Source organism: Schistocerca gregaria, chromosome 1 (genome assembly GCF_023897955.1).
Source record: "Schistocerca gregaria isolate iqSchGreg1 chromosome 1, iqSchGreg1.2, whole genome shotgun sequence".
Taxonomy (NCBI): Eukaryota; Metazoa; Arthropoda; class Insecta; order Orthoptera; family Acrididae; genus Schistocerca; species Schistocerca gregaria.
In genome coordinates, this window is record NC_064920.1 from 781370646 (window position 1) to 781397804 (window position 27159).

The 27159-nt window shown below is 39.8% G+C and overlaps 1 protein-coding gene across 7 annotated transcripts in view; it reads right to left on the reverse strand.

Moving 5' to 3' along the window:
- LOC126268754 (E3 ubiquitin-protein ligase RNF19A-like) overlaps positions 1-27159 on the reverse strand; it is a 354985-nt gene that overhangs the window by 66298 nt on the left and 261528 nt on the right. For all 7 annotated transcript variants that reach the window (XM_049973936.1, XM_049973935.1, XM_049973938.1 and 4 more), the window contains 3 exons: positions 19386-19530; positions 19086-19222; positions 11408-11505 (listed from right to left, as the gene is read on the reverse strand). In XM_049973936.1, the coding sequence (XP_049829893.1) occupies positions 11408-11505; positions 19086-19222; positions 19386-19530 (380 nt within the window). The remainder of the gene's footprint in view (positions 1-11407; positions 11506-19085; positions 19223-19385; positions 19531-27159) is intronic.

Here is a 27159-nt window from a genome sequence, read left to right on the forward strand (position 1 = left end):
GTTGCAGTGATATTTCCAAAACTCTGCAAGTGAGATTGGTAGCTTCAGTCAACTCAAAGTTATAAATAATCTGTTGGTTCTTAGCCCAGCGTAACAGAGTGGTGCTGGGAGGTAGAAATTGAATCTTTATGAATTTAAATTTTTCAAGGATGGGTCTTATAGGCCTGGAGAATGGGCAGGAGGGTCATCCAAACATGCAAGACAGGGAGTGGTAGATTCATCTCGAGCAAATATTTTTTCATTGAAGGACTAAACGCTTCACTGATCCAACCCCAAGAAAGATCATGTGTCACTGAAGCCTTGTTGTTAGACCTCCACATCACATTTAACCAGCTCTTCTGGCCTTTACACATCTTGAAGGCTATGGAGTTTCTAAATGGTAAACAAGCAGCAGTTTTTAATTTTCAAATCTCCACTTGCATTGGCCCAGAGTAGCAGTGCAAGAAGGTATTTCATTGGTTTATGAGCAGGCAATGCATACTCCTCTGCTAAAGGTACGCTTCGGCATTTTTTTCCAGAATAGACCCACCTCACCACAACTAAAAACCAGTTGCGGTAGATAATCCTCAGAATCTACGAACATCTTGAAGTTATTGATGAAGCTTTATGCTGGCTGTTTCACCGTGCCTCAAAATGCTGTGGATGTCGGTTCTTCTCAAACTTCTCGAACCACCCACGGCTTCCCTTAAACACTTATTCTGCCGCCGATGATCCTAGTGTCTTCTTAACAAGGTTAGAAGCAAAATCATTCTCGACTTCTCACAAATGCACAAATGGTGTTGTTCTTAGTGGTGCACCTTGCAATTGCTTTTCATTTATTCCTTTCGACATCATCCAGAATACGAAACTGTTTTTTTAGATACATGTGTCACTCTCTTTGGAGCATCTATCTCCTTAATCTAGTCCTTGTTCTTGAGCATAGTTCAAGTAGTCCGATTGTATGTGTGGATTAAATCAGCAACACTCATTCCACACTCGCGTTTTTCAATGATTTTACATTTCATTTCTAAAGTCGTCATCTTTCTCTTATGATTGTCTTGTTGTGGCTTTAACTTCAGGGACATTTCTACAAAGGTTATTAGAATTTGCAAACAAAAGAACACTGTGTGAACACAAGTTTAGAAAAGTTATTGATCACAAGATGTACTAAAATGGTAGAAGAAAGAGAGCTAAACACAGACTGCATATGTACTAAAGACATTGTTAATATGCCGCTGCCGACAATGAAAGGTGGTAATATTGTTGAATGTTTTCCCGTTGTGTAGGAACAGCTAGTGATAACACACTACATAGTCATCACTCATAATGCAAAACATCACTCATTAAGCGAGTCATTTTTTCTTACAATTTCTTTTCCTCATTATGCGAACTGCACTTGTGGGAGGTGCTCGTTAACTGAGGTTCCATTGTATAAATATTGGATCACAGTCGAGATTTAGTGGAGAGAAGTAGTGTTTGATTTCCTCACTTCTTGGAGGAAAGTAACTAAAACATGTACCACTGAAGTATAACAAAAGGCAAAAAACAAATTGATGTAGATAGGAACGAAAAGAGACTTGCAACTATAGGGCGACAATGTTTGTATGTAATAATTACAACTGCTGGACAAGAGCTTAACCATGCAACTTAACTATTGATGACAAATAATATTAGTGAGTAAATAAATTAGTTTTTCAAATAATGCCAGAATGGAGACAACTGACTTACAGAAGTTACTCAGACTCATACGTTACGGAAGTTCCTTAAAAACACCATACAAAGCAACTGAGCCATTGTATTGAGAAAGAATTTACCAATGATGATGTAAGAAGACGTAACAAGAATGTGAAAGTAATATATTATAAAGTATATCATGAAATTGGTATTTCATTAATGAAACAATTGTGCCAAGTATTAACATACAATAATAGTATTGCGCTTAACTGATTGTAAAGGACAAAGCTTGGAATGAATGTCAGTGTCAATGTATGTATAAAACACAATACCATCATAATGAATAAAGAAGAATGTTTTTATCAGTATCTGAACACAATAAACTTACTTCAACTGTGAAATTTTAAAATCAATAAGTCAAGTCATTGGCACAGTCTGAACTCACTTCATATTTGTGTAATTTTGACCCTAGAAAGGTATGGTGGTGTTATATTGGGGGGAAATCTGTTGTGTCTACTCGTTAGCTCTCAATTACAAAATAATGGCAAGGTGCACACCAGCCCTAATGACTCCTCCCATCTTCCCAGTATGGTTACAGCTGATGGCAGTAAGACAACCAATGATAGTTACTCCTCTTATTTCGCAAAGTTAATTGAAAGTGGGCTAATAACGAAGCCCACCACAATGTTTATGTTAGTTTGGGAAAAGTGAGTACTCAGTGTAATGAGCAAACTTTTCTTTTTCAGGTACTGACAGATTTAAAAATGCAAGATAAACAAAAAGCTGTATCATCTGTAGTAAAAGATGATAATTCTCTTCGTGTTCCAACACACCTTGGTGTGCATGAAAAACAAGCCCCAAGCACAGGCTACTTGCCAATTATGTACGAATTTTTCATTGTTACTTCCTCACTCCCCGGAACTAGTGGCTAGAAAATTTATGTTTAAGCAATGGTGAGCTGAAATAGAGAGAAGTAGACTACAAAGTGCGAGCAGCATGTTTAGGACAATTTCCTATTACTCATTTAAGTAATTTGCAAGTCCTTTTGATGTGGCTAAAACGCTATAGCAAGAAAACGGAGTAAAACTCACTACCACACTTCACAAATACTGTGGTCGGAAGCGAGCTGACTTGGGAATCCCTTCTCTCGCATCTGCAAGTTGTGATGGGTTTTGTCACGCAACTTGTGGGGGGGGGGGGGGGGGGGGGGGCAGATGTGGGGATCCAAGCGCTGTCCAGCAATTCTCAAGTGTCCCCCTATCATTCCACTTCTGTGGTGCTGTAGTTGGCCCAGTTACTGCGTGCACTGAGGATGACCAGATGACCCATGGTCATACAGTAGTAGGTTTTGAGGTGTGGCAGAAAAAGGAACTTCCTGGGAGACCAATCTAAACGCCTCCCTGATTGATCTGGTAAACAGGTTTCAGACACTGCCTGTCTCCAAAATATCTTGAGCCTCTTTTTGAGGAAGCCTCTCAGCTTGCAAGGTCAAGCAAGCTGGGGTTATCAGTGGCTGGAACTCCGTTGATAGGTGCATGATGGAGCCCCTTAGGTGTATGGCTGCCAACGAGGGGAAGAATTCTAATGTTCATTCTGTTTGCATACCTGGGGAGAGTCAACCCAGGTTACTATGTGCAGCACAGGTTGCAACCAACTGCTGTTCAGTACCAACACTATATGTCACAGTGGATCAGAAGATCTTCTCCATGGTTTGGGGCAGCTATCTGAAGTGATAAATAAAACAGTCAGTCTTGCTTGTAAGATTAAGGCAGAGCTCACCATCTGGCTATATGTATAGAGGGGACAGTGTGGAGCAGACTGGGTGGTTTTTTTTTAGGTTAAAGGGTCTCTCTGAAGTACATAAATACAATCTGTAAAGGAGCAAGCCAAAATCAGAATGACAGCAAACCTTAGAAACATTAGTACTATAATTAAACATTGTTATACAACTATCGGGAAAGATCCAGAGCTCCAAGCTCGCATAGAAAGGACTGAAGCAGAAATCATTGTAAGCACTGAAAGCTGGCTGAAACTGGAGGCAAGTTCAGCAATACTTCACCAAGGACTTAATACCACTCATTTGGTGGCAGCACATTTGTAGCTGTTAAAAGCACAGGGTGCTCCATTTAACTGATTACCACAAGCGTGGCATTTTGCTTGCGGCTACACAAACCTGTTAAATGGGTCCTACATCGTCCTGCAAATGCTGCACTACACACCTTTCCAGACAGTGTTATTTCAACAGTGAAACAAACATCACGAGTTTAACAGTCAAGTCTGTGAACCCATAATGGCAAGACAGAATTATTCCTTTCGACAATTAGTGTCTATTTATGATTCGTATGTACATACAAAATCCACTTTTATTGTTTGGACAGAAGTTTCCGAGTATTAGAATTTTGAGTCGTGATGCAGATTATAAATTAGTGAATAAATTTCATGAAATGCGAAGTGTTCATGACAACAAGCATAAATGACTACATACAGTGCTAACAAAAACTCACCCTGATAACATTGCATACTGCCTGGAAAATTTCTGTAAAATGTCTGTAAGACATTTTTCACAGCAAAACACAAATTTCTTCTCCTCTGTACAAACAGCTGCTAAGTTACTTAGTCTATGGCCCTATAAAGTAACAGTAGCACAAGTACTTAAACCTGGTGATCCTGTGCACAGTTTTAGATTTTGCTAATGAGTTCTGAAGCAAGTGCACAATGATGAAATGGATCCTTACCTCATTCTGTTTTCAGGCGAAATTTGGTTCCATTTATACATGTTTGTTAATTCCCAAAATTGTCAACGCTGGAATTGCAATACATCTATTATTCTTCTTCATGAGGGATCCCTTCATGTTTAGAAAACAGGAGTGTGGTGTGCAGTTAGCAGTGAGACAAACCTTTTGGTAGAAACCACACACAACATGCAGTCAGATGTAGATCTAATCATCTTCCCTGCAGTCAAAGGCTCCACCACTGTCGTGGTGAGTCTCAATGACTTCCTGAAGAAAGGACTCTACCAACTGTCTCACTCCTGCACCTACAGGCACTGCAAACTGAGCCCATCCCGGAGGTCAAACATAACCTCCAATCCTACTGAAATTCATGGGACCTCCCCAGAACATCACACAAAAATCCATCTCCCTCTTCACCCCAACAACATCCCCCTTTCTTCAGGAATTAGCTGAGATTCATCACGACAGTGGTGGACTCTTTGTCTGCATGGAAGACGATTAGATCTACATCCGACTGGAGGTTGTGTGTGGTTTCTACAAAAAGATTTGCCTCACCATTAACTGCACGCCACATTCCTGTTTTCTAAATGTGAAGGGATCCCTCACGAAGAAGAAGAAGAAGAGATCTATCGCCATTCCAATGTAAACCGTTTTGGGGATTAACAAATGCATGTAAATGTAACCAAATCTCGTCTGAAAACAGAATGAGGTAACGATCCATTTCACCATTGTGCACTTGCTTCACTTCAGTACCCATTAGCAAAACTTAGCGTTGTGCACAGGATCACAAGGTTTGGAAGTTCCTCCCTACTATTACTTTATAGAGCCTTATTGGACCAAGTAACTTAGCAGCAGCTGTACAGAGGTGAAGAAATTTATGTTTGCTGTGAAAGGTATCTTGGAGACATTTTAGGGGAATTTTCCAGGCAGTATGCAATGTTATCAGAGTGAGCTTCTGTTAGCACTGTATGTAGTCAATGCTTCTTGTCATGAACACCTCGCATTTCACCAAATTTATTCACTAATTTGTAAACTGCATCATGGTTCAAAATTCTAATACTTGGAAACTTCTGTACAAACAATATGAGTGGATTTCGTATGCACATATGAACCATGAATAAACTCTAATAGTGGAAAGGAATAATTCTGTCTTGCAATTTTTGGGTTCACAGACTTTACTGTTAAACTCGTGAGGCTTGTTTCTCTGTTCAAATAACACTGGTTGAAAAGGTGTGTAGTGCAGCATTTGCAGGGAGATGTAGCAGCAATTCAACAGGCCCGTGTGACCGGCAAACAAAATGCCATGCTTGTGGTCTTCAGATAAATGGAACACCCTGTACGTTTAACAACTACAAACATGTTAACCACCAAATGGGCAGCATTAAGTCTTGGTGAAGTTTAGCTGAACTTTTCTCCAGTTTCAGCCAACTTTCAGTGCTTATAACAATTTCTGCTTCAGTCCTTTCTACGAGAGCTTGGAGCTCTGGATCTTTCTCAGTAGATGAACAACAATGTTTAATTATAATTTTGGCTTCATCCTTTAGAGATTGTACGCGTGCTAGTACTTGTCAGAGACCCTTTAACCTAAAAAATCGCCCAGTCCTCTCTATCCACGTAATCAGAAGGTGAGCTCTGCCTTAATCTTACCAGCAAAACTGACTATTATTTGAGGGTCTCAGCAGTAAACAATGGTAAGGGGCACTCTGTGAGAAACAGAGATATGAGGGCTATTCAGAAGGTAGGGAACGTTTTGGCATTAAAAACACACATTTTATTATATTCATCTGAAAGAGTGATGAACGATGACACTACTTTTCCATACAGTCACCAAACACATTGAGGCACTTATAGTAGTGGACAAGCTTTGAAAGACCTTCGTCATAAAATTCTGCCACCTGAGACTTCAGCCAGCGAGTCATGCCCGCATGGAGTTCCGCATCATCATCATCAAAGCGCTGCGTTGCGAGCCAGTTCTTCATCTTGGGAAGCTAGTGGAAGTCGCTTGGTGCAAGACTGGGGCTGTAGGGCAGATGAGGGAAAATTTCCCATTTGAATGAATTAAGGAGTTCTTTAGTGCAGATTGCTGTGAGAAGTCGGGCATAGTCGTGCAAAAACCAAATTTTTGATGTCAGCTTTCCTCAGCATTTGTTTTGAACTGCTCTTCTAAGGCTGTGCAAAGTTTGACAGTAACGGGCAGAATTTGTGGTTTCTCCACATTTGAGAAAATCAATAACAAGCACACCTTGCGGCTCCCAAAACACTGTTGCCATGAAGTCCTTGCTGACAAGGTTTGCAAACATTTTCTTGCTTTTTGGGAAGACCTTGTGTCCCCCTCTCCATGGACTGTAATTTAGCATTTCAATTCACGTGTTTCACCCAAGTCTCATCACCGGTTACAATTCGATCCAGTAATGAATCACCATGTTCGTGGTATGCCCCCAATGTTGCCCCCACTCATATTCTTTCTGGTGCTCTGCAAGCATTTTGGACACCCATCATGCACAAAATTTGTGGTAGCATAGCTTTTGAGTGAAAATTTCAAACAACAAAGTCCATGAAACTTGTGGAAAAGAAAGCAAAGCTCCGTAACTGGGAAGCGACGGTTTTCACAAATTGTTTCATCAACTTCAGTGACAAGGTCATCAGTCACAATGCTCATGCATCCACTCTTCTATTCATCATGAACACTGGTTCGGCCATTTTTAAACCGAATGCACCATTTCCAGATAGAACATTCACTCATTACATTGTTTCTGTACACTTCACACAGTTCATGATAAATTTCTATGGGTTTTAGGATTTTTGCCAACAAAAACCGTATCACAGACCGCACCTAACAACTGGCGGGATTTTCGACTGCAGCGCTCATTTCAAATTCAAATATCGAAAAAACCAGATGCACGGAGACATTCCCGCTGTCACAGATGGATGCCAACTGAGCTGCCGAGCACGAACATACCAAAATATACGCGATTGGTGCGTGCCGAGCAGCATGAGAGGGAAACATTCCCTTCTTTCTGAATAGCACTCTTATTAATTGTAAAATGTCAGAGATGGCTCGTTTCATTCATACTAGTAAAAGTTCCACGAAAAACCGATAGATGGCACCACTTTGTCAATGTTTAGATTTTCGCAGTTGGCAGCTTTTTCTATTCACGTGCAAGTAAACAATGGGAAGCACCTAAAACATTGTGGCAAGTGAGAGTGAAGTGTCCAATGTTCATGTGAAAAACAAGCTTTTCAGTGAGTTTTTGAATATGTGTGGAGATGACCTGGAGACCCAGAATATGTTCCTGAAGATTAAAGCACCTCCCAAGTTGTTGATAATTAGGTAAATATGAATATTTATTTCTGCAATTAAACAGTGTTAAGTTGCATCCCATAACATTATTTACACGAATTTACTTGACAATGTTATGCCAATAATGTTAAGAGCTATCCTTAAAACTACTTACTTGCCATAGTAAGTAATCCACATTAGTTTTCTATGAATTATTACTGTATCTGTAAATGTAGTGATATGTTAATGCCTAGCCTTCTAACAGCAATCGATATTAAGTTATGGATGTTGTTATGGAGTTTCTATATTCCACATGCTTATCTTTTTCAAGATTTTTTTCCCTAGAGAAGGCATGCGGGAGAATATCAATTTATGTGTCACATAATGAAAACTACAGTGGATGTATAGTTTTAGGTGTTTCATTATTCTTAGAATCGTGCAGAATGTTAATCTTACAACTTTCATTTTTTTTTTGTAGGTTCAGAGGGTGGTAGATGTCCCTCCGAAGATACATGCAGTAGTGATCATGATGAAGCAGACACTAAACATGTTATTGATCAACAGTGCATACGGAAAGGACGAAAGAGGCTAAAATGTGGCAGTGTGGAAGAACAGATGAAGAAAAACAGGAAGAAGGAAAGCAGTACATGAAGTACAGAGGCAAGGCTAATGTTGATGAATAAAAAAGGATAGGCCCACCATAGAAATGTCCTAAAAAAATTTCTACAGCTTATCAACGAAGTAGAAAAACAAACAATATACCGAAATTTCTGGAAAATGAATTGCTATGATACTCAAAATGCTTACCTACAAGGTTGGTTGTGATCAAAAACAGTTATCTGAAAGAAGACTAAACATGAGATACCTAGACAGTCAAAGAATCCTATATACAGTGATAACTGCTGGAAAGGACATCATTGTTTGCAAAACTGCATTTCTTAACATACACGGACTTTAGAAAAATAGAGGGTGTGTGGAGCATATCGTGAAACAATTGAAAAATGGTGCCATTTCACCTACTTCTGATGGCAGATGTAAGTATACCAGTCATCCTAGAAAATATTCAAAAGATGGCATCAATGATGTGAAAACATTTACTGACGAACTTCCAGAGTATAGGAGTCGCTAAACTCTAAAAGATTCATTGCGAGAGTAATTAAGTATGGAATATTCCATGCAGCTCTGTTATGACAAGTACATTGATGAACGTCAATCAGCACAAGGCCTGTTTCTATAGACAAATAGACAAAATTCCAATGAATATTTACCAAGGAATTCAATGCTAGTTTCAAGAGCCTTAAAATGGACAACTGCCAACAGTGCGATTCAACTTACGCAGCAATCAAGCATGCTGAGAAATGTAGAAACTAAACTGAAATACATTCATTGTGAATAAAGCAGGAAATTCCACATTCGAAAAGCATAGGCGGGGCAATCTGCAATATGTGAAGCAATGAAAGTAGCAAAACAAGACAAAAATGTTCAAGTAATCACATTCAATTTGCAACACACACTACCCGCACCTAAACTGACTACTAGGCCAATGTTTTATAAGCATAAAATATGGTGCTATAATTTTAGTGTCCATTCTTGTGCAGACAGCCAAGGACATTTTTTTTCTGGGATGAAGCAACAGCTAAAAGGGTACCAGACAAAATAGCAAGCTGTTTAAATATGTATTTTGAAAAGAATGACATCAAAGGGGAAAAGTTGAGTGCATTTTCCGATAACTGTGGTGGACAAAACAAGAACTGGACCTTAGTGGCTTTTTGGCTATGCCCGTTAAAAGTCTGGTCGTTACAGATACATAGAGAACACGTTTCCTCAGGCTGGACACAACAAGCTACCTAATGACAGAGTCTTTGTTCAGGTGGAGAAAAATGTCACCTCACATTATCGAAGTGTTTATGGACCTGATCTAAGAACATCCCAGCGAAAGAAGCCATTCAAGATAACTTGTATGACTCTAGAGTGTTTCTACAGCTTCTCTACAATGAGGCAGCTGTTTTACCAACCACAAACAGTAACTGCTCAAAGCAAACTCATTATTAAAAATTGTGTTCAACTCGTATTTTCTACTGAGCTATAAAGTCACACCCCAAAATTAATGTATAGTGATACATACAATGGCTGCCTAGAATCTGTTGCCTCTTCCTATTAAAGGAGACAAGCTAAGAGACATTCTCTCAAGCTTAAAATGGATATTTCCTGTATCCCATGATCAGTACAACATACTCCAAGCACAAGGAGGTACTGCAGTTCAGCAACAAGAAGACAAAGAGGAATATCGACAATTGTGCAATGAGAAAAACGATGTTTTAATTGAAATAATAATGTTAAGTAAATGCATTGAGAATTAAGTGTTTTCAGGTTAAAAATAAATATTAATTGTGTTGAGACTACAATGTTTCGAGTAAATAATGTTAAGTACGCGTTTCTTACAGAAAGATTTAGGCATTCATTTCACCCAATGCTATTCGAGAGTGGATCAGTCAAGAAACAAACAAACCAGTTCTATGAACATGCTCCCAAACATATTATGTGAGGATTTCAGAATGATCATGCCAACGGTGATATAGACTGGTATCGTATCTCCTGGACTAAGATTCAAGCCCAAGCATGACACCTATTGCATTTCTCTAAATATAGGTTTTCTTTCCAATTATAACTTGTCTAAAAAGGGTAAGGAAATTATGTATCATATACATATTAAATTTTTGTAACAAGTGATTTAAGAGGAAATGAGATAAAATGAAATGTATTTTAGAGTATTACTGTCATCATTTAATACACTCATGGAAATGGAAAAAAGAACACATTGACACCGGTGTGTCAGACCCACTATACTTGCTCTGGACACTGCGAGAGGGCTGTACAAGCAATGATCACACGCACGGCACAGCGGACACACCAGGAACCGCGGTGTTGGCCGTCAAATGATCATGTGATGTATCTGACCCCAGGAATGTGTCAAAGTTTCCCCTTCCTGGGACAATGAATTCACAGTGTTCTTATTTCAATTTCCAGGAGTGTAGTAATGACGTAGCTTATCACTGGCTGAAGCTGTAGCTATATACAGTTAAATGGAGCAATGTACATTGGAGCGCATAGTTTATAATACTAGTCTATTATGTTAGGTTCAACACCCTTGCAACAGGAATATAACGAAAGAGCATAATTACATACATTAACTACAGGGTGGACAAAATAAAACTGGCATGAAAAAAAAAATTTGTAAGACTGACATGGAATTGACCCTTGATATTGAACAGGAGAACTGCCCATCACAGAAAATGCTGGAAATCACAATTTTGATGCTGTCCCCTATATGCACATGTACAGCCCCCATAAGCTGTGTTCCAAGCAGTTTCCTGTCTCATTACATTCGAGTCAATGTGAGAGGAGCTGAAGTGTGTAGTCACCAGTTGAATGAAACACAAAATGTACTCACGACATAACAGCACATGTTCACTGTCGATTGTTGTGGGAAGCACAATTCATAGAAAACAGGTGTGGAACTGTTTATGCAAGAGTTTAAGACTGGAAGTGTTTTGGCAAAACCTCCAGCAAAGTCTGCAGGTGAAACTGCACTGCACAACATCAGCGACAGGCATTTCCATCATCTTCTGTGACTGCCATTAAAAGGGTCAATCCCACATTCATTTTACTGTAAATATTTTCTGGAATAGCATTATTCGTTCTCCCTGTACAGTTCTGTAAGAATGTCTTTAAATGTACTTACCGATGCAGTGACCCCGCCTGCAATGGCCAAGTTGCGTTTATGTTTGTTTGTTTGCTCATACCGGGCATATAATTTGCGTCCCACCCAAACGGGTATACCTGCAAAAGTTTATTACGGCATAAGTCAAGTCATCAATATTTTAACTGTAATCCAATTATATTACATGCTACTCTTTGTTATAAATGAAACTTTAATGTTTCTCATTTTAGGGCTTAATATTGCACATGTTACTCTTCAAATAATAGTAATATTATAGCATTTAACTACAATAAGACAGCAATCAATTTTATGCAACACATTTCAAGAATCAAAGCTCTCGACTGGTTGCCAGCAATTTGATCACATCATACATCATCACTAATGTTAAAATGTAAAATATATTCAATAAAGGGTACTTGCACACATCCAACTCTATAATGCCCTTCGGAACACAATTAATAAGGATTAAACCATCACAGTCACAAGACATGACCACCATTATTTCCTTCAGGACAAGCCCTTATATGAAATTTTTTGGTAGTAGAGAGCCTGTGAGATTCCACTGGGCTGACGGGCACTTTGTTTTAGGATTGAAATTTCACACCTATATCTCATACACTGTCACAGTTATTAAAAAGACAGACATATTCATGCTTTCATCGAGTGTCAATGTCGCCTGGCAAACTGCACGTGTACACCCTTGAGGTTGGTCTTTAGCATCTATGAGACCCACCTGGAGGACACTTTCTGCATTTTAAGATCATGCAGGATTGTGCACTCATGTCCTATAAAGAAGCAATATCTTTCACACCCAATAGGCAAAACTCCTAAACAACTGTCCCCACTTTTTTGCATCCATAAATGCCCATTGCTGTTACTACATTTTGCTTGTAGGTATCACAGTTAGTTTTTGTCAAAAATGAGTTGTCATTTTGTTTCCAGTAATACTGTCTACCGATATGCCCTTAAAACACAAGCAAAACAGCTTACGTCTGCCCCAAAATATACCTGCAAAATAGCCTAAAGATGCAGAAGTTCACGTATTTACTTCTGGCTGTTAAACAAAACCAAGTTAATTCACTTCATGATAAAGTAGCACAACTTGATGTATCTTAAGCAACTGTCATTATCTATAAAGGCAAGAAGATGCAAAACTCACTTTGTACTCATATGTATTTTACCCCAATAATGCTGCTTTCCCAGTTTATTGCTTTATGAAAGTTAGTGCTGAGCCGTTTGTGGAAGTTCCATGAAGTTGTCCCAACTACATGCTACTATGAAACAATGAACAGTAGCACAACTGCTGTTACCCAGCCATATTGGCCCCTTTTTCTTGGCTTGGCTGTTTATGAATGCATGGAGAAAATTTATGATGCTTTTGTTGGATAAAATATAAAGAGTACATAACCATGGATGTTAATCATGGAATATGTGTACAACCAACTCCAGAAAGGATAGTCCATGAAAGATCAGCAAAGCCTACTGACTGAAGGGGAACAAAGAAAAACACATGAAATAGCATTCAATCTGCAACTCTCCTATTTTGTGCTATTCTATTGCATGTAAATAATAAGACCTTCATTATAAGACCTTCATTATCAGCATATCTATAAACAGTAACTTATACTGCAATACCTTAGATTATGTTAACGTAAAAAGTGGTTCTTTCATACGGCCACAGTCATGATTTCCTCTAATAAGCAGTACACCAATCATTTAGCAACCATTTGTTTAGGAAAACATAGGACCCCTGCTTTCTTCTTACTGGTACTGTTTTTACTACACACTCTTACAGTGGGTTTCCGGTTCATATTTACTGCAAGTATGCAGCTTCATCAGCAAACCGGAGTGAAATAGTATCAATGCAGGATGGTGGACGGAGAGTACACCAAGCCTTATAAAAGTTCCAGACAAAAGTAAACAGGAAGAGCTTATAATTATGAACACAGTCATTTAATCAGGTTAACACAGACAGGCTGTAGTGGCATCCACACATCTGGCCGACGTTTGACAGCTATGGGGGGCAAAACAAAAACCAGGCAATGTTAGATATGCTGAGCTATTCGATAATACAAAATGCTCCCTTCTGACAATGTGAAATTAGTGAAGATCTAGCTAACGGATTGGGCATTCATGTCTACAACACAACTCAATTTTTGGCTGTACAGAAAAATTCTCAGTCTAAAGTCACAATTACCTCTATGAGTGAGTACAATGAAGTATTCAAGAATTCAGTTGCTGATGCCATTGACCCACCTAATCAGTGGCATTTCAGGTATGTTCCTATAAAATGGGTTGCAGTCACTAGAAGTAAACATGGAAACACACTAATAAGAGAAAGTGGCCTACAGAATGGGCACTGATGAAGGAAGAGAGTTAAGCATACAAGGAAAGTATACTCGTCCATGGAACCAGATGTTACTTGACTTGGGAGAGCTATAAAGGAAGTGAAAGTGATGGACACTGATTTTCTGATTAAAAACTATAGAAAGAAACTGATGTAGGATAGGACTGCATCCAGAAACATGTACTTTCAAATGTTCCCAGGCTCTTTTACAGTTTCTAATACAGAAATCTCTTGCTCTTACCCGGCTAATCTGTGACCTATATGCCTCATCAGCAAATTTTCACTACACCGGACTTCTCTCCTTTTACAAAATCCTGCAGTTGTGTGCCCCTTACGTTTCCTTGAATGCTATCATCTGCCATGCCAACTTCACACTGCAGCAACAGGCCAGTCTTCACCTCAAAAAGCTATCTTGCCTTCTCCAAAACTCCCTGAACAGCAATATTTCGATTCCTGTCCCTCTGCAGGCTCCTAAGCAGCCACACTATCAACCACCACTCCTCTCCTACAAATCAAGCTTGGCCAATCTCCTTAACATCCCACAAAAATGTCTCTGAGCACTATGGGACTAAATATCTGAGGTCATCAGTCCCCTACAACTTAGAACTACTTAAACCTAACTAACCTAAGGACATCACAAACATCCATGCCCGAGGAAGGATTCAAACCTGCAACCGTAGCAGTCGTGCGGTTCCAGACTGTAGCGCCTAGAACCGCTCAGCCACTCTGACCGGCTAACATCCCACAGCCTTTACCACTGCCTCCCAGACTAAGAATAACCCATAATCACACAATGAAGGCTTTCACAACCTAATGACATAGTTGCTGGTAAACCTTTCAGGATGTGAGGTCGTGGTCAAAGAACCTCTTCGGTTCCTGACGTCTCATCCAGGACTGCGCTGGACATCTTCAGAGGCACTCCTCTGCTGAGTCTTGACGACTGACTGTCGGCAAGACTCAGCGGAGGAGCACCTCTGAGGATGTCCAGCACAGTCCTGGACAAGACGTCAGGAACAGAAGAGTTTCTTGGACCATGACCTCACATCCTGAGGTTTACCAACAGCAATAACCCATAATCCCAAGATCCAGTCACAACAGTACAGTATCCTTAATTTCTCAATTAATGCACTCTCCTCTCATGAATTCTCTAAGGGCCTCACTTTCAGCCCTAAGTCTGCATTTTATCATGCTGCTTTGGTAAAGGACCTACTTTCCTTCACAAGTAATATCCATTGGAAGTATCACTTTGCGGTACAATCCCAAAACCTTTCCAACAGCAAACCTGACACCGAACCCTGCCTTGAACAGTTCAGACCACGATCCCAACTTGATCCACCACCAGTACCTCAAAAACATCCCTTACAAGCCTTCCAAGAATTTCTCACATCCAGTATTGTTTCACAACCCTTTCTCGGATCCCTACAACATGACCCTAACCGTCCTCTACAGAACTCCAGGCTCTACATTCCCTAAAAGCTAATGACTCCATCATTATCCTCTCAGCAGACAAAGAATCTACCACTGTAGCACTTAACCAGTGAAGGTTGGGGTTGGGTTGTTTGCGGGCAAGAGACAAAACAGCAAGGTCATCGGTCTCATCAGATTAGGAAAGGACAGGGAAGGATGTCGGCCATGCCCTTTCAAAGGAACCATTCCAGCATTTGCTGGAACTGATTTAGGGAACTCACGTAAAACCTAAATCATGATGGCCAGATGCGGGATTGAACCGTCGCCCTCCCGAATGCGAGTCCAGTGTGCTAACCACTGCGCCACCTCGCTCGGTTTAGGGAAGGTCTGATCCAGCTGTCTGACACCTCTACATACAGCGTCTGCTATGAAGATCCCATTCCTGTGATTCAAACTGACCTGCAGTCTCTCCTTGAAACCTCAGGACCCTCACAATGACTAACACCTATGGTAGTTGCTGGCTTCAACGCACCAATGGAAAGTAAACCTGTCTTAGTTGATCAACATTTGCAACCCATAGTACAAAGACTCCCTCCTACATCAAAGATACCAACCATTACCTAGACTGTCTGAAATCCATACCTGTCCCACTCCCACTAACACCTTGGTTGTCACCATTGATGCCATCTCCCTCTATACCAACATTCCCCATGTACATGGTCTGTCAGCTGCTGAACATTTCCTCAGTCTGTGTCCACCTGCTTCCAAACCTATGGCATCCTTCCTACCCACCTTAATCAACTTTATACTTACCAACAACTACTTCACCTCTAAGGGGCACACATACAAACAGATCAGAGGTACAGCCATGAGAACCAGAATGGCTCCTTACTATGCCAACCTTTTCATGGGTCACTTGGAGCGGGATTTCCTGGGATCCATAAGTATTCAGCCCCTGGTCTGGTTTAGATACATTGAGGACATCTTTACAATATGGATTCATGGGGAGTCTGACCTGTTAAAATTCCTGGAATCTGTGAAAACCTACTCGCAATTAAATTTCACATGGTCCTATTCTGAATCACACGCCACTTTCCTTGATGTCGATTTCGTCTTCACTGAACGCCAGCTACACATTTCCATCCATATTAAACCTACCAACAAACAACAGTACTTACATTTTGACAGCTGCCATCCCTTCCATGTCAAACATTCCCTCCCACACAGCCTTGGCATCTGGGGCCAACATATTTGTTCGGATACAAACTCTTTAGAGGAATACACCATCATTCTCACCTTAGCCTTCACTGCAAGTAATTACCCCACCAGCCTAGATAGAAAGAAGATTTCCCAAGCCATCACGTCCAATCCAGGTACTGCAGATCCCTGCATAATACAGCTTCAGAGCACACCATTGGTGACTCAGTATTATCCTGTTCTGGAATGTGTTAATCAGCTACATCGACAGCACCATGACTTCCTAAAATCAGGCCCTAAAATGAAATCTATTCTGTCTGAAATTTTGCCCGCCGACCTAGAATAGCTTTCCTTCACCCTCCCAATATCTAAAATATTCTTGTCAGACCATATGCTCCTTCTGCACCCATCTCCCTGCCTTCTGGTTCCTGCCCTTGTGACTGTCCCTGCTGCAAGACTCGCCCTATGCATCCTCACTGCAAGACTTGCCCTATGCCCCCTCCCACCACCACCTATAATAGCCCTGTTATTGACAAAACATATACTATCCAAGGGAGAGCCACCTGCAAAACAACACATCATATACCAGCTATTATGTAAACACTGTTTGGCCTTCTACATCGGCATGACTACCACCAAATTATCAGTTAGGATGAATGGGAATAGGCAAACGGTGTATACTGGTAACTCACAGCATGCTCTGCAACATGAAATTTGTGACCTTGGCGCCTTTTTCACCACATGCACCATCTGTATTCTTCCCCCCAGACACCAGTTTCTCGGAACTCTGCAGGTGGGAACTAGCCCTACAACATTTCCTTGGTTCTCACGACCCACCTGGCCTTAATTTACATTAATTTCTTCTGCCTCAGCATTTCTTCACTGTAACTACTCTTTGCTTCACTCCGTTTTAGTTTTCGACATCTTTCATTGCCTTTCCTGTCTATTTCCCACTGCCCCCTTTCCATCTCTGTTATGTACAACACACTTAGCTTTTCACTCTTATTAACTCATACATGATGTTTAAGCAGTAATCTCTGTCTGCATATTACCCTGTTTTGCACCTTTAAGCTCTCAGGTTTTCAGATCTCGCCTGACGCAGTCCCCAGCAATCAGTCTTCTCATCCCATAAGGTAAGTCTTCTCTGACCCGCAGTTCCCAGTGACTTTCCTGACATCTACCCCTTTTCCTAGACCGCTCCACTCCTTTTCCTTCACCCTTCTTCCTTCCCTTTCCCCTTCAACCCTTCTGCCTGAAGAGGGAGCCACTGGCTAAGTAAGCTTGCTAATTAGAACCATCTTTTATGTGCATGTTCTGATGCCACTAGGTGAGTAGATTTTTTTTATCTATCCAATTAAGTTTTACATTAAGATTTACTAAGGACTCTGGGGTCCTGATAGAAATTAATCAGAAAAAAAATTAGCTATCCTCACTCTAAAATCATTTGTAATAATGAAGTTAGGACTTACATAACTGATATTTCCAAAAAACGAACTTCTTACTACACATTAAGTCAACCATAAAATTAGCACTTACAAAATTAACTAGGGCCAGTGTGTACATTCATTTAACATAAAAATTTTCTGTGTCTGCACAAGCAACACATTATAAATAGCAAATAATAAATAAAATTATGATAAATCTGCATCAACTTCAAGGAGGAAAGTTACACACCCTTTGGCAGCATCCTTATACCTCCGGCTGCCCCTTTCAACTTTGTTGTTAATTTTTATTACTTGGCATCAAACAGTAAAACAGTAGATTATTGTTTCCTTTTATGCATTGAGAAGACTTACTATGTCTTTATAGTATTCAAGGGAACAACAAAATTTTGAAGGTAACTTTATCTTCCAATGCTCTTTCTCTCCCCCCTACTCCAACAGACAGCTGCTCAGCTGCTGCAAATGTGAAAATGGTAGAGGAAGGTCATTATAGTACAGGAATAGAAAAAAAGAGAGGAATTCTTAGCGAGTATGCACTTTGAATTCAGAGCATTATGCAATAAAATATAAAGTGAGAAAGTTTGTCTGAGGCACAACTAAATGCATCAAAATGAAAAAACAAATCCAAGACAGTCCATCTCACAGAGCGTTTATGGCAATATTATAGGTGACTGCTGCTAATATTACTACTGTCTGGTAAGTTTCAAAGCAGGGGGGGGGGGGGGGGGGGATGACATTCCACAGAACTCCAACTCTCTCTCCTATAGTGACACCAAGCAGAAAGAGGAAATAGTATCTCCTTTGAACAATACATAGGTTTAATAGAAGGTTCACATGTTTATAGGCACAGAGGAAGTACTAGCTGCAGTATCAGCAAAATGTAACAACATTCTCACTTTCACATCCTGTGAAGGATTTATTAACCATTTCTTATAATCCTCTTTCTTAAAATGAAGATCACTCCAGAGCAAGAGCTCATTGGCAAATTACGCAAAGAATCAGTTTTCTGAATTGTGTAGAGACAGGTCTAACACAACTAACTGAAGACAATTATGCAGATTTATATTATAAAATGTCTCCACTAACCTGAAGCAAAAATAACAGGGAGAGAGACTCCATTCTCTTTTAGAAGGCTATTTTATATCCAGAGTACATAATAACAAAAGACACAACAGCCTGCTTAAAATTATTCAGGCACACAAAGTACTGACACAAAAAAATGGATAAAATACACACTTTTATATAAAACACAACAGCAGTGACACTACCTTTCAAAACTGTTCTAATAAATTAAGAGTTTCCTTACCTATAATCATTGCTGGAACGGCAATGCCAGCAACAAGACCTATACCAACAGGTGCACCCACTAAAGTCCCCAACTGCCACAAGATCTTCTTTTTCCGGGACCATGGCTTCTTTCCCCAGAATGTACAACCAGAGGGACTGTTTAAAGAATGCATTACATTAATCTTTAAACAATTTAGCATTGTTCTAAATAGAATGTTCATTAGTTGAATCATTACATTAAAATGATATTTGCTTTTTAAAATAAAGTCAGTATATCATTAATTTATGAAGTAGCTATATGATCAGCAGCATCACCCACCTCAGATAATGTAAATCACTAATCTCTTTCATGCACAGCCAACAGAATTCAGCACAACACAGTGAACACGTCATATGATTGCATGAGCCATCGTCCATCTTCACTATTAAGACTTGACAACGCGGACATGGCTTAATGTCATCACCTGCAACACAATTTTCATACTTGAGAGTTTCATCACAGCTGTTATTCTCTCTCTCTCTCTCTCTCTCTCTCTCTCTCTCTCTCTCTCTCTCTCACACACACACACACACACACACACACACACACACACACACACACACAAACACAAACACACACACAACCGTGTATTTATTGTAAGATTCAGTGCTCCCTCAGACCTTTTATGCGTATGTATATAGGTATCATTCAGTTCAATTTGCCGAAAAATCTATTTGTAAACACATTAGCAATATTGTAGAAGGATGTACATCACCATTATTGTCAACAGATTGCTGTCATTAACAACATTAAGTACACCATGCCAAATTATAAATCAAATCAAGAAACTGAAGTGATAAATGTTTAGCAGCAAATATTAAGAGGCTGTGGAAATGTTGGCAAAAATAACTAACACCTCTAATTACCATAATTGCAACTGGCACATTAGTTAACACAAAAAATGTCACTCCACTTCAAATGAAAACAACAATTATAATCCTGTGATGCAAATTCATTCGTAATTCATTTTTACGTAATTCATTGTTTTTAATGGTGCTTGTAAATTACGCAGATAGTTACACTACCCAAATTTACAAAGCACAATGTGTATACTTAGAACTAATGTTAAAAAAAAAATCGTACAACCTCTAGTTATGAAATTAACTTAAAGGCAAAATAATTGTTGAAATCAGATTGTAAATTTTCACACAAAAGACCAAAGAAGACTACAAAAAATAATATGTTATTCTACATCATATGTTGTAATCTGTACAAATGTAACAGCAATTAGTTTAGATGAAATTGTTTTTAATTGTAAGTTACATTTTGTAATAAATTAACAATGTAGCAAATGTTGAAAATTGTATTTAAAGTGACACGGTGAGACAGCAGAGAGGACAGTCAGTGAAGTCAGTAAAAGAGGCCGATCAGTCAGTGAAGTCAAAGAGGCCAGTCAGTCAGCGTTTTGTTTACGTTAAGAGTCCGTGCAATGTTTGGTTGTCAACTAATGTCAATAAATGATGTCCTAGCTTCCACACCAATTCCCCCCCCTCTCCCCCCCCCCCCCCCCACCAGTGCAAAGAATATTATTTAAGGAAGAAGCCAGTAGAAAACTGTTCCATCAAAACAAAAAATATTTGAGGCCTTCTATCCTTGTACCAGCCATATCAAAATGGTGTTCTTTCAGTATAGTATACATTTCAATTTCCTGTTTCACTAGCAAATTGAGTGAGGGAAAAGCAATTGTCTATATGCCTCTCTATGAGGCCTAATATCTCTAGTCCTGTCTTTGTGGGCTTGCGCAAAATGCACATAGGTAGGAGTAGAGTCTTTCTACAGTCATCTTCAACGGTACTCTAAATTTTCCTCAACAGCGTTTTTCAGGAAGATGATCATCTTCCCTCCACAGGTTTCTATGGAGCATTTCTGTAACACCCCTTGTTGATCAAACCCATCATAAATCCACTAGCACACCTCTGAATTGCATCGATGTCTTCCTTTAGTCAAGCCTGGTCTGAGATCCCTAACACTGTAGCAGTACTCAAGAATATATCATGAAAGTGTTCCACAAGCCGTCTCCAGCAAGCTACACTTTTCTAGAATTCTCCCAATAAACCAAAGTTGACCAGTCACCGTAATACCAACCTTACATACTTGTTCGATTTCACATATCTAGATAGATGAGAACACACCATTAGTACTGTATTCAACATTACAGAATCTTTTTTCCTACTCATCTGCATTAACTCATAGATATGTTTAGACCAAGCTAACATTTACTACATCAAATATAAATGCTGTCCAAGAGAGATTGTATCCTCCTACAGTCATTCAATGAGAATACCTTTCCATATACTACACCATCATTAGCATAAAGTCGATACCTGATGCTTTCCCAGTCTGTCAGATCTTTTACATATATAGATAACAATAGTAGTGCTATCACACATCCTGGTGCACTCCTGGAAATAGTCTCATCTTTGATTAATACCTGCTGTCCAGGACAATGTACAGAGTTCTATTATTTAAGACTACATCATGCCAGTCTGGAACCCATTTCTCATGACTGTACCTTCACTAAACAGTCTGCCTCTAAAACCAAATTAGAATTCCATCCAGACCAGTAACTTACGTGTTTTTACCCCTTTCAGCTGCTTCTCTAAGCCATGGATGCCTATGACTATGTCCTCCATATGGAAGTCTGCAGAATGATCAAACAACAGTACCTTTGTACAATCCTCCTGCACGAAAGACATATTAAATGCAAAATCTGACAGATAGGCTTTCCTTTTGCCGTCTTCTCTTGCCACCCAAGACAGGTCAAGAGTGACTGGATAAAAGCCTTCACCCTGCTTAGTGATTTAACACAGGACCAGAATTTTCTCAGGATCTTAAAGTGTCTTGCTAAGGTATGATGGAGGAAGCAGTTTTATGTTTCATGCAGTGATCTTCCTATGGATACATAAGCTTCTATTAACTTTCACCTGTTTATCTTTTGGTGTTCTGGTTTGAAGTGAGAATGCAATAATTTCTGTTTCCTTAGCATCCTCCAAATTTTTTATGAAACCACAGTGGAACTTTCCCATGCTTAATCCACTTACTTGGCGCAACTTTTTTTGGAGCATGATTTACCATCATTTCCAAATTTTACCCTTAATTCCTCTGCGTCTATCATATTGGAACTAATAAATTATATCCATTCACAAACATCTAAGTAAGAGCCTCACAACTACTTATTGCTCTTTCTAACAAAAATTGTGGGAGATGAAGAACCTTGCACAGAATAGGGTAGCATGGAGAGCTGCATCAAACTAGTCTCAGGACTGAAGACACTGAAGACCACAATAACAACAACAACAACAGCAAAAATACTCCCTTAGCCTTCTTTATACATTTATTAATTATTATTTAGCAACCATCATCGCTATGCTGACATGATCACTTATACCTGCCTCTATACTGACACTATCGACAAGGTCACACCTGTTTCCTATATTTCTATTGGGTATGGGTTATTGAATTAGCTACTCTAAACAGTTTCCGGAAACTGTGTTCAGAACTACTTCACAAGATGTCCATACCACCAGCACCACTATACATTCCAGTCAATACTCCACAGGTTAAAAGTTGCCTCCAACCAATACAGCATGATTGCAGTATTTCAGAGCTACTGATCATAGAAATTTTTTGAATGATTCTACAGTAATGGGTGGCTGGTAAAAACCTCTGATGATTAAACTGATTACACCTAAGCTAGTTATTCTCACCCATATGATTTTGGCACCAGACTCAATTTTGACCTCTATAGACAAAATATTTTTGTCAACTGCAATGAACATCCCATTCTAGGGCATCTAACCTGTATTTCTGATACACACCATACCTTATACAAAACTTCAGAGCTTTCTAATTTGGGTTTTATCCAGCTCTCAAATATGAGTATAATTTGAGTGCAAGAGCTTTGCAGGACTGTGGTAAATTCAAGAAATTTGTTATTACTGCTTTGCCAACTTACTGTTAAAATTTTGATATTTGGAATGTCTTTACTTTGTATGCGATATGATTTTGCTCACTGGATGTCATCTAGTGAGCGTTTATCAACTATATTGCACACCTGACCTATCAAGGGGAGCCCTAAAACCCTATACCAAAAAATGCAGGTCTAGAAATGTGCAGCGAAGATCATTACAGAATTTATTTCTCCCAATGTTCAGATGGCAGTTGTCACAAGCACTGCCCGTTAAAACTGATGTTGAGTAATGCAGACACAAAAAACCAAGAATTATTCGTTGAAGGCCATGTAACTGAACACAAAGTCCAGTTTTTTGACATAAAAAAGGGAGATAGCCTAGGAAACCCAAAAAAACTATGAGGAAACTAAGTTACACTGAAGTAAATGGATCATGATTCTCCAGTGCTACAAAATTGTTGAAAATAGCAAAAAGTGACATGTAATGACAGTGGCTATGCCACAGAGGAAGGTCATACCATCACATGAGGGTGTAGATATGGCCAAGCATTGGGGAATCTGACAATGTGCAATGCGCTGCAAGAGGGTGGGTGAGAGAAGTAATGGAATACGTTGACAGATGGTGCAAAAGTGATGAAGTAATATTGGTATATTTTTAAAGTGAAGGCTGGGAAGTGTTACAAAAACAGGAATGTCTAGATAGAAGAAATAGTGCCTAAGTTGTATAACAAAATCATTGTACAAACAATGGCACAATTATTCCAAGACTATAAGAATTGCCAAGACGAACTTATTTAAAAATCATTCTGATAGAACAGCAATAATGTCTGTTTATGAAATAATTCCCAAAATACATTTTACAAATGTAGCAACTTTTACACCCTCTATTGACATATTCCATTACATCTCATTTGGCATCTAGCAGTGCACTGCCCAACGTCAGTTTTCCCCAACACTTCGCTTTATCTACCCCTAAATGGGTCAGGTGTACACTGCATATCAGAGGCTGCCACTCAGGTACCCGACTGTGTGTGGGGGTGTACAAAATGAGTTTTTAGGTTAGGTTTACAATAGCTGTAGGAAATCCAGAGGTATCAGTATAAGATCAAAACACGAGCCTCTCATAGGTGAGAGTATTAAAATCCTAATGGTAAGCTGGAGAAGCATTCACAACAGTGTGTCAGAGTTTGAAGTGCTCATGAAAATCAGTGAAGCTCACACAACACTAGGTACAGAAAGCTGGTTGAAACCTGAAATTGATAGCAGTGAGGTGGAAAATTTAAGTATAGATTGCTAGGATAGGCAAATCTGAAATGGGGGTCGTGTATTTGTCACAGTAGACTAGAAATTTAAATCTACCATGGTAGCAACTAAAGCTCCTTGTGAGATTATTTGGGAAAGACTCAGTATCAGATGTAGGCATAAAATGATAACTGGATCCTTGTATCACCCACCAGACTCATCTCCTGATGTAACCGAAAACTACAGAGCAAACCTCAGTTCATTATTACGTAAGTTCCCCCAATCATACTGTAATCATCAGTGGAGACTTTAATCAACCAGCAATTAACTGGGAAAATTACTGTTTTGTTAGTGATGGGCATGAGAGATCCTGTGAAACTTTACTAAATGCCTTCTCTGTAAACTAGCTGCAACAGGTAGGAACCCCACTCATGATGGATCTAATGGTAATAAATAGACCTGACCCCTTTGAGGATGGCCACATTGAAACTGGTATCAGTCGACCATGACACGGTTGTGGAACGATGATCACCAAGGTACAAAATACAACTAAGGCACATCATATCTCAATGAGAAACTTGAAACTTTCAGCACAGAGCAGGAGCATGTAGACTAACTGCATGCATCAAAAAAAGTTTTGCATCATCCCAGTTCCCAGATCTCCTGAAGATATTGACTGTGGGTATTGCACCACAGACACAGTCCCTTTGACTGTCCAGAGATGTCATTAAATCCACCCTATGATGTAAATAACCATTCATGAGCAGCACCTATTAGATGGAGGGCATACAACAGCTGCTCAGTTCCAGTCATATCACCAGGAAGGAGGTACACACACAGCTCGTGTAGTCTGTAGTTCAACCATGCCTAGATGGTCAATATCGCAGTTCGATCATGTCCACATTGTTACTTTGTGCCAGGAAGGGTTCTCAACAAGGGAAGTGGCCAGGAATCACTGAGTGAACCAAAGCGACGTTCGGACATGTAGGAGATACAAAGAGACAGGAACTGTCGATGATATGCCTCGCTCAGGCGGCCCAAGGGCAGTGGATGATCACTACCTACAGATTATGGCTTGGAGGAACCCTGACAGCAACACCACCATGTTGAATAATGCTTTTTGTGCATCCACAGGACGTCATGTTTTGACTCAAACTGTGTGCAACAGGCTGAATGACTCCCAACATCCATGGCAAGTTCTATCTTTGCAACACCACCACCATGCAGCACGGTACAGATGGACCCAACAACATGCGGAATAGACTGCTCAGGATCGACACCACGTTCTTTTCACCAGTAAGTGTCGCATATGCCTCCAACGAGACAATCGTCGGAGATATGTTTCGAGGCAATTAGGTCAGGCTGAACACCTTAGACACACTGTCCAGCAAGTACAACAAGATGGAGGTTCCCTGCTGTTTTGGGATGGCATTCTGTAAGGTCAACATATGCCGCTGGTGGTCATGGAAGGCGCCGTAATGGTTGTACAATACGCGAATGCCATTCTCTGACCGATAGTGCAACCATATTGGCATCACACTGGCGAGGCATTCATCTTCATGGACGACAATTCATGCCCCATCATGCATATCTTAGGATTGACTTCCTTCCGGATAACGACATCGCTCGACTAGAGTGGGCAACATGTTCTCTTCGACGTGAACCCTATCAAATATGCCTGGGATAGATTGAAAAGGGCCGTTTATGCACGTGACCCACAAACCACTCTGAGGGATCCACACTGAACTGCCGTTGAAGAGTGGGACAATCTGGACCAACAGTGCCTTGATGAACTTCTGGATAGTATGCCACAATGAATAAAGGCATTCATCAACGCAAGAGGACGTGCTACTGGGTATTAGAGGTACCAGTGTGTACAGCAATCTGGACCATCAACTCTGAAGGTCTCACTGTATGGTGGTACAATATGCAATGTGTGGTTTTCATGGGCAATAAAAAAGGCAGAAATGATGTGTATGTTGATCTCTATTCCAATTTTCCGTACAGGTTCCGGAACTCTCTGAACCGAGATGATGCAAAACTTTTTTTGATGTGTATATATGTAATGGTTGAAGTTTAAAGAATATGTGACCACATACTGGACAGATATATACCCAGCAGAACAATCCATAATGGGAAGGAACCTCCATGGAATACAGTCACTGTAAAGAAACTTTAAAAGAAACAGAGATTACTGCATAACAGCTGTAAATCAAAGTTTAGGGCTAAGACAGACATATGCCAAATGAAACACGTTCAGCTGCGAAGTGAGCAGTGCCTTCTATGACTACCGTAGCAGAATATTGTCAAATGATCTTTCACAGGACCCAAATAATGCAACTCATGTGTAAAAGCCTTTAGTGGCACCAAAGCTAGTGTCCAGTCCCTCGTGAATGAGACAGAACTGAAAATGAGGGTAACAAAGAAAAAGCTGAAATATTTAACTCCATTTTCAAATGTTCCTTTACGAAGGAAAACCCAGGAGGATTGCCCCAATTTCATCCTTGTACCAGGAAAAGATGAATGCAATAAGTATTATTGTCAGTGGTGTTCAGAAAGAGCTGAACAGCCGAAATCGTTAAAATTGAATGAAGCTCCAGGGCCCAATGGAATCCCTGTTAGATTCATAACTGAATTTGTGGCTGAGTTAGTCTCTCTTTTAACTATAATCTATTGTAAATCACTGTAACAGAAAACTGTGCCAGTTTTTGGAAACAAGCTCAGGTCACACCTGTCCAGAAGAAGGGTAGTAGAAGCTGTCCACGAAACTTATGTCGAATATCCTCAACACTGATTTTTTTGTTGTATGTTAGAAGATAATCTATACTCAAAAACAAAGAGGTATTTTTAACAGAATGACCTCCTCAATGTCAACCAGCACAGATTCTGAAAACACTGATC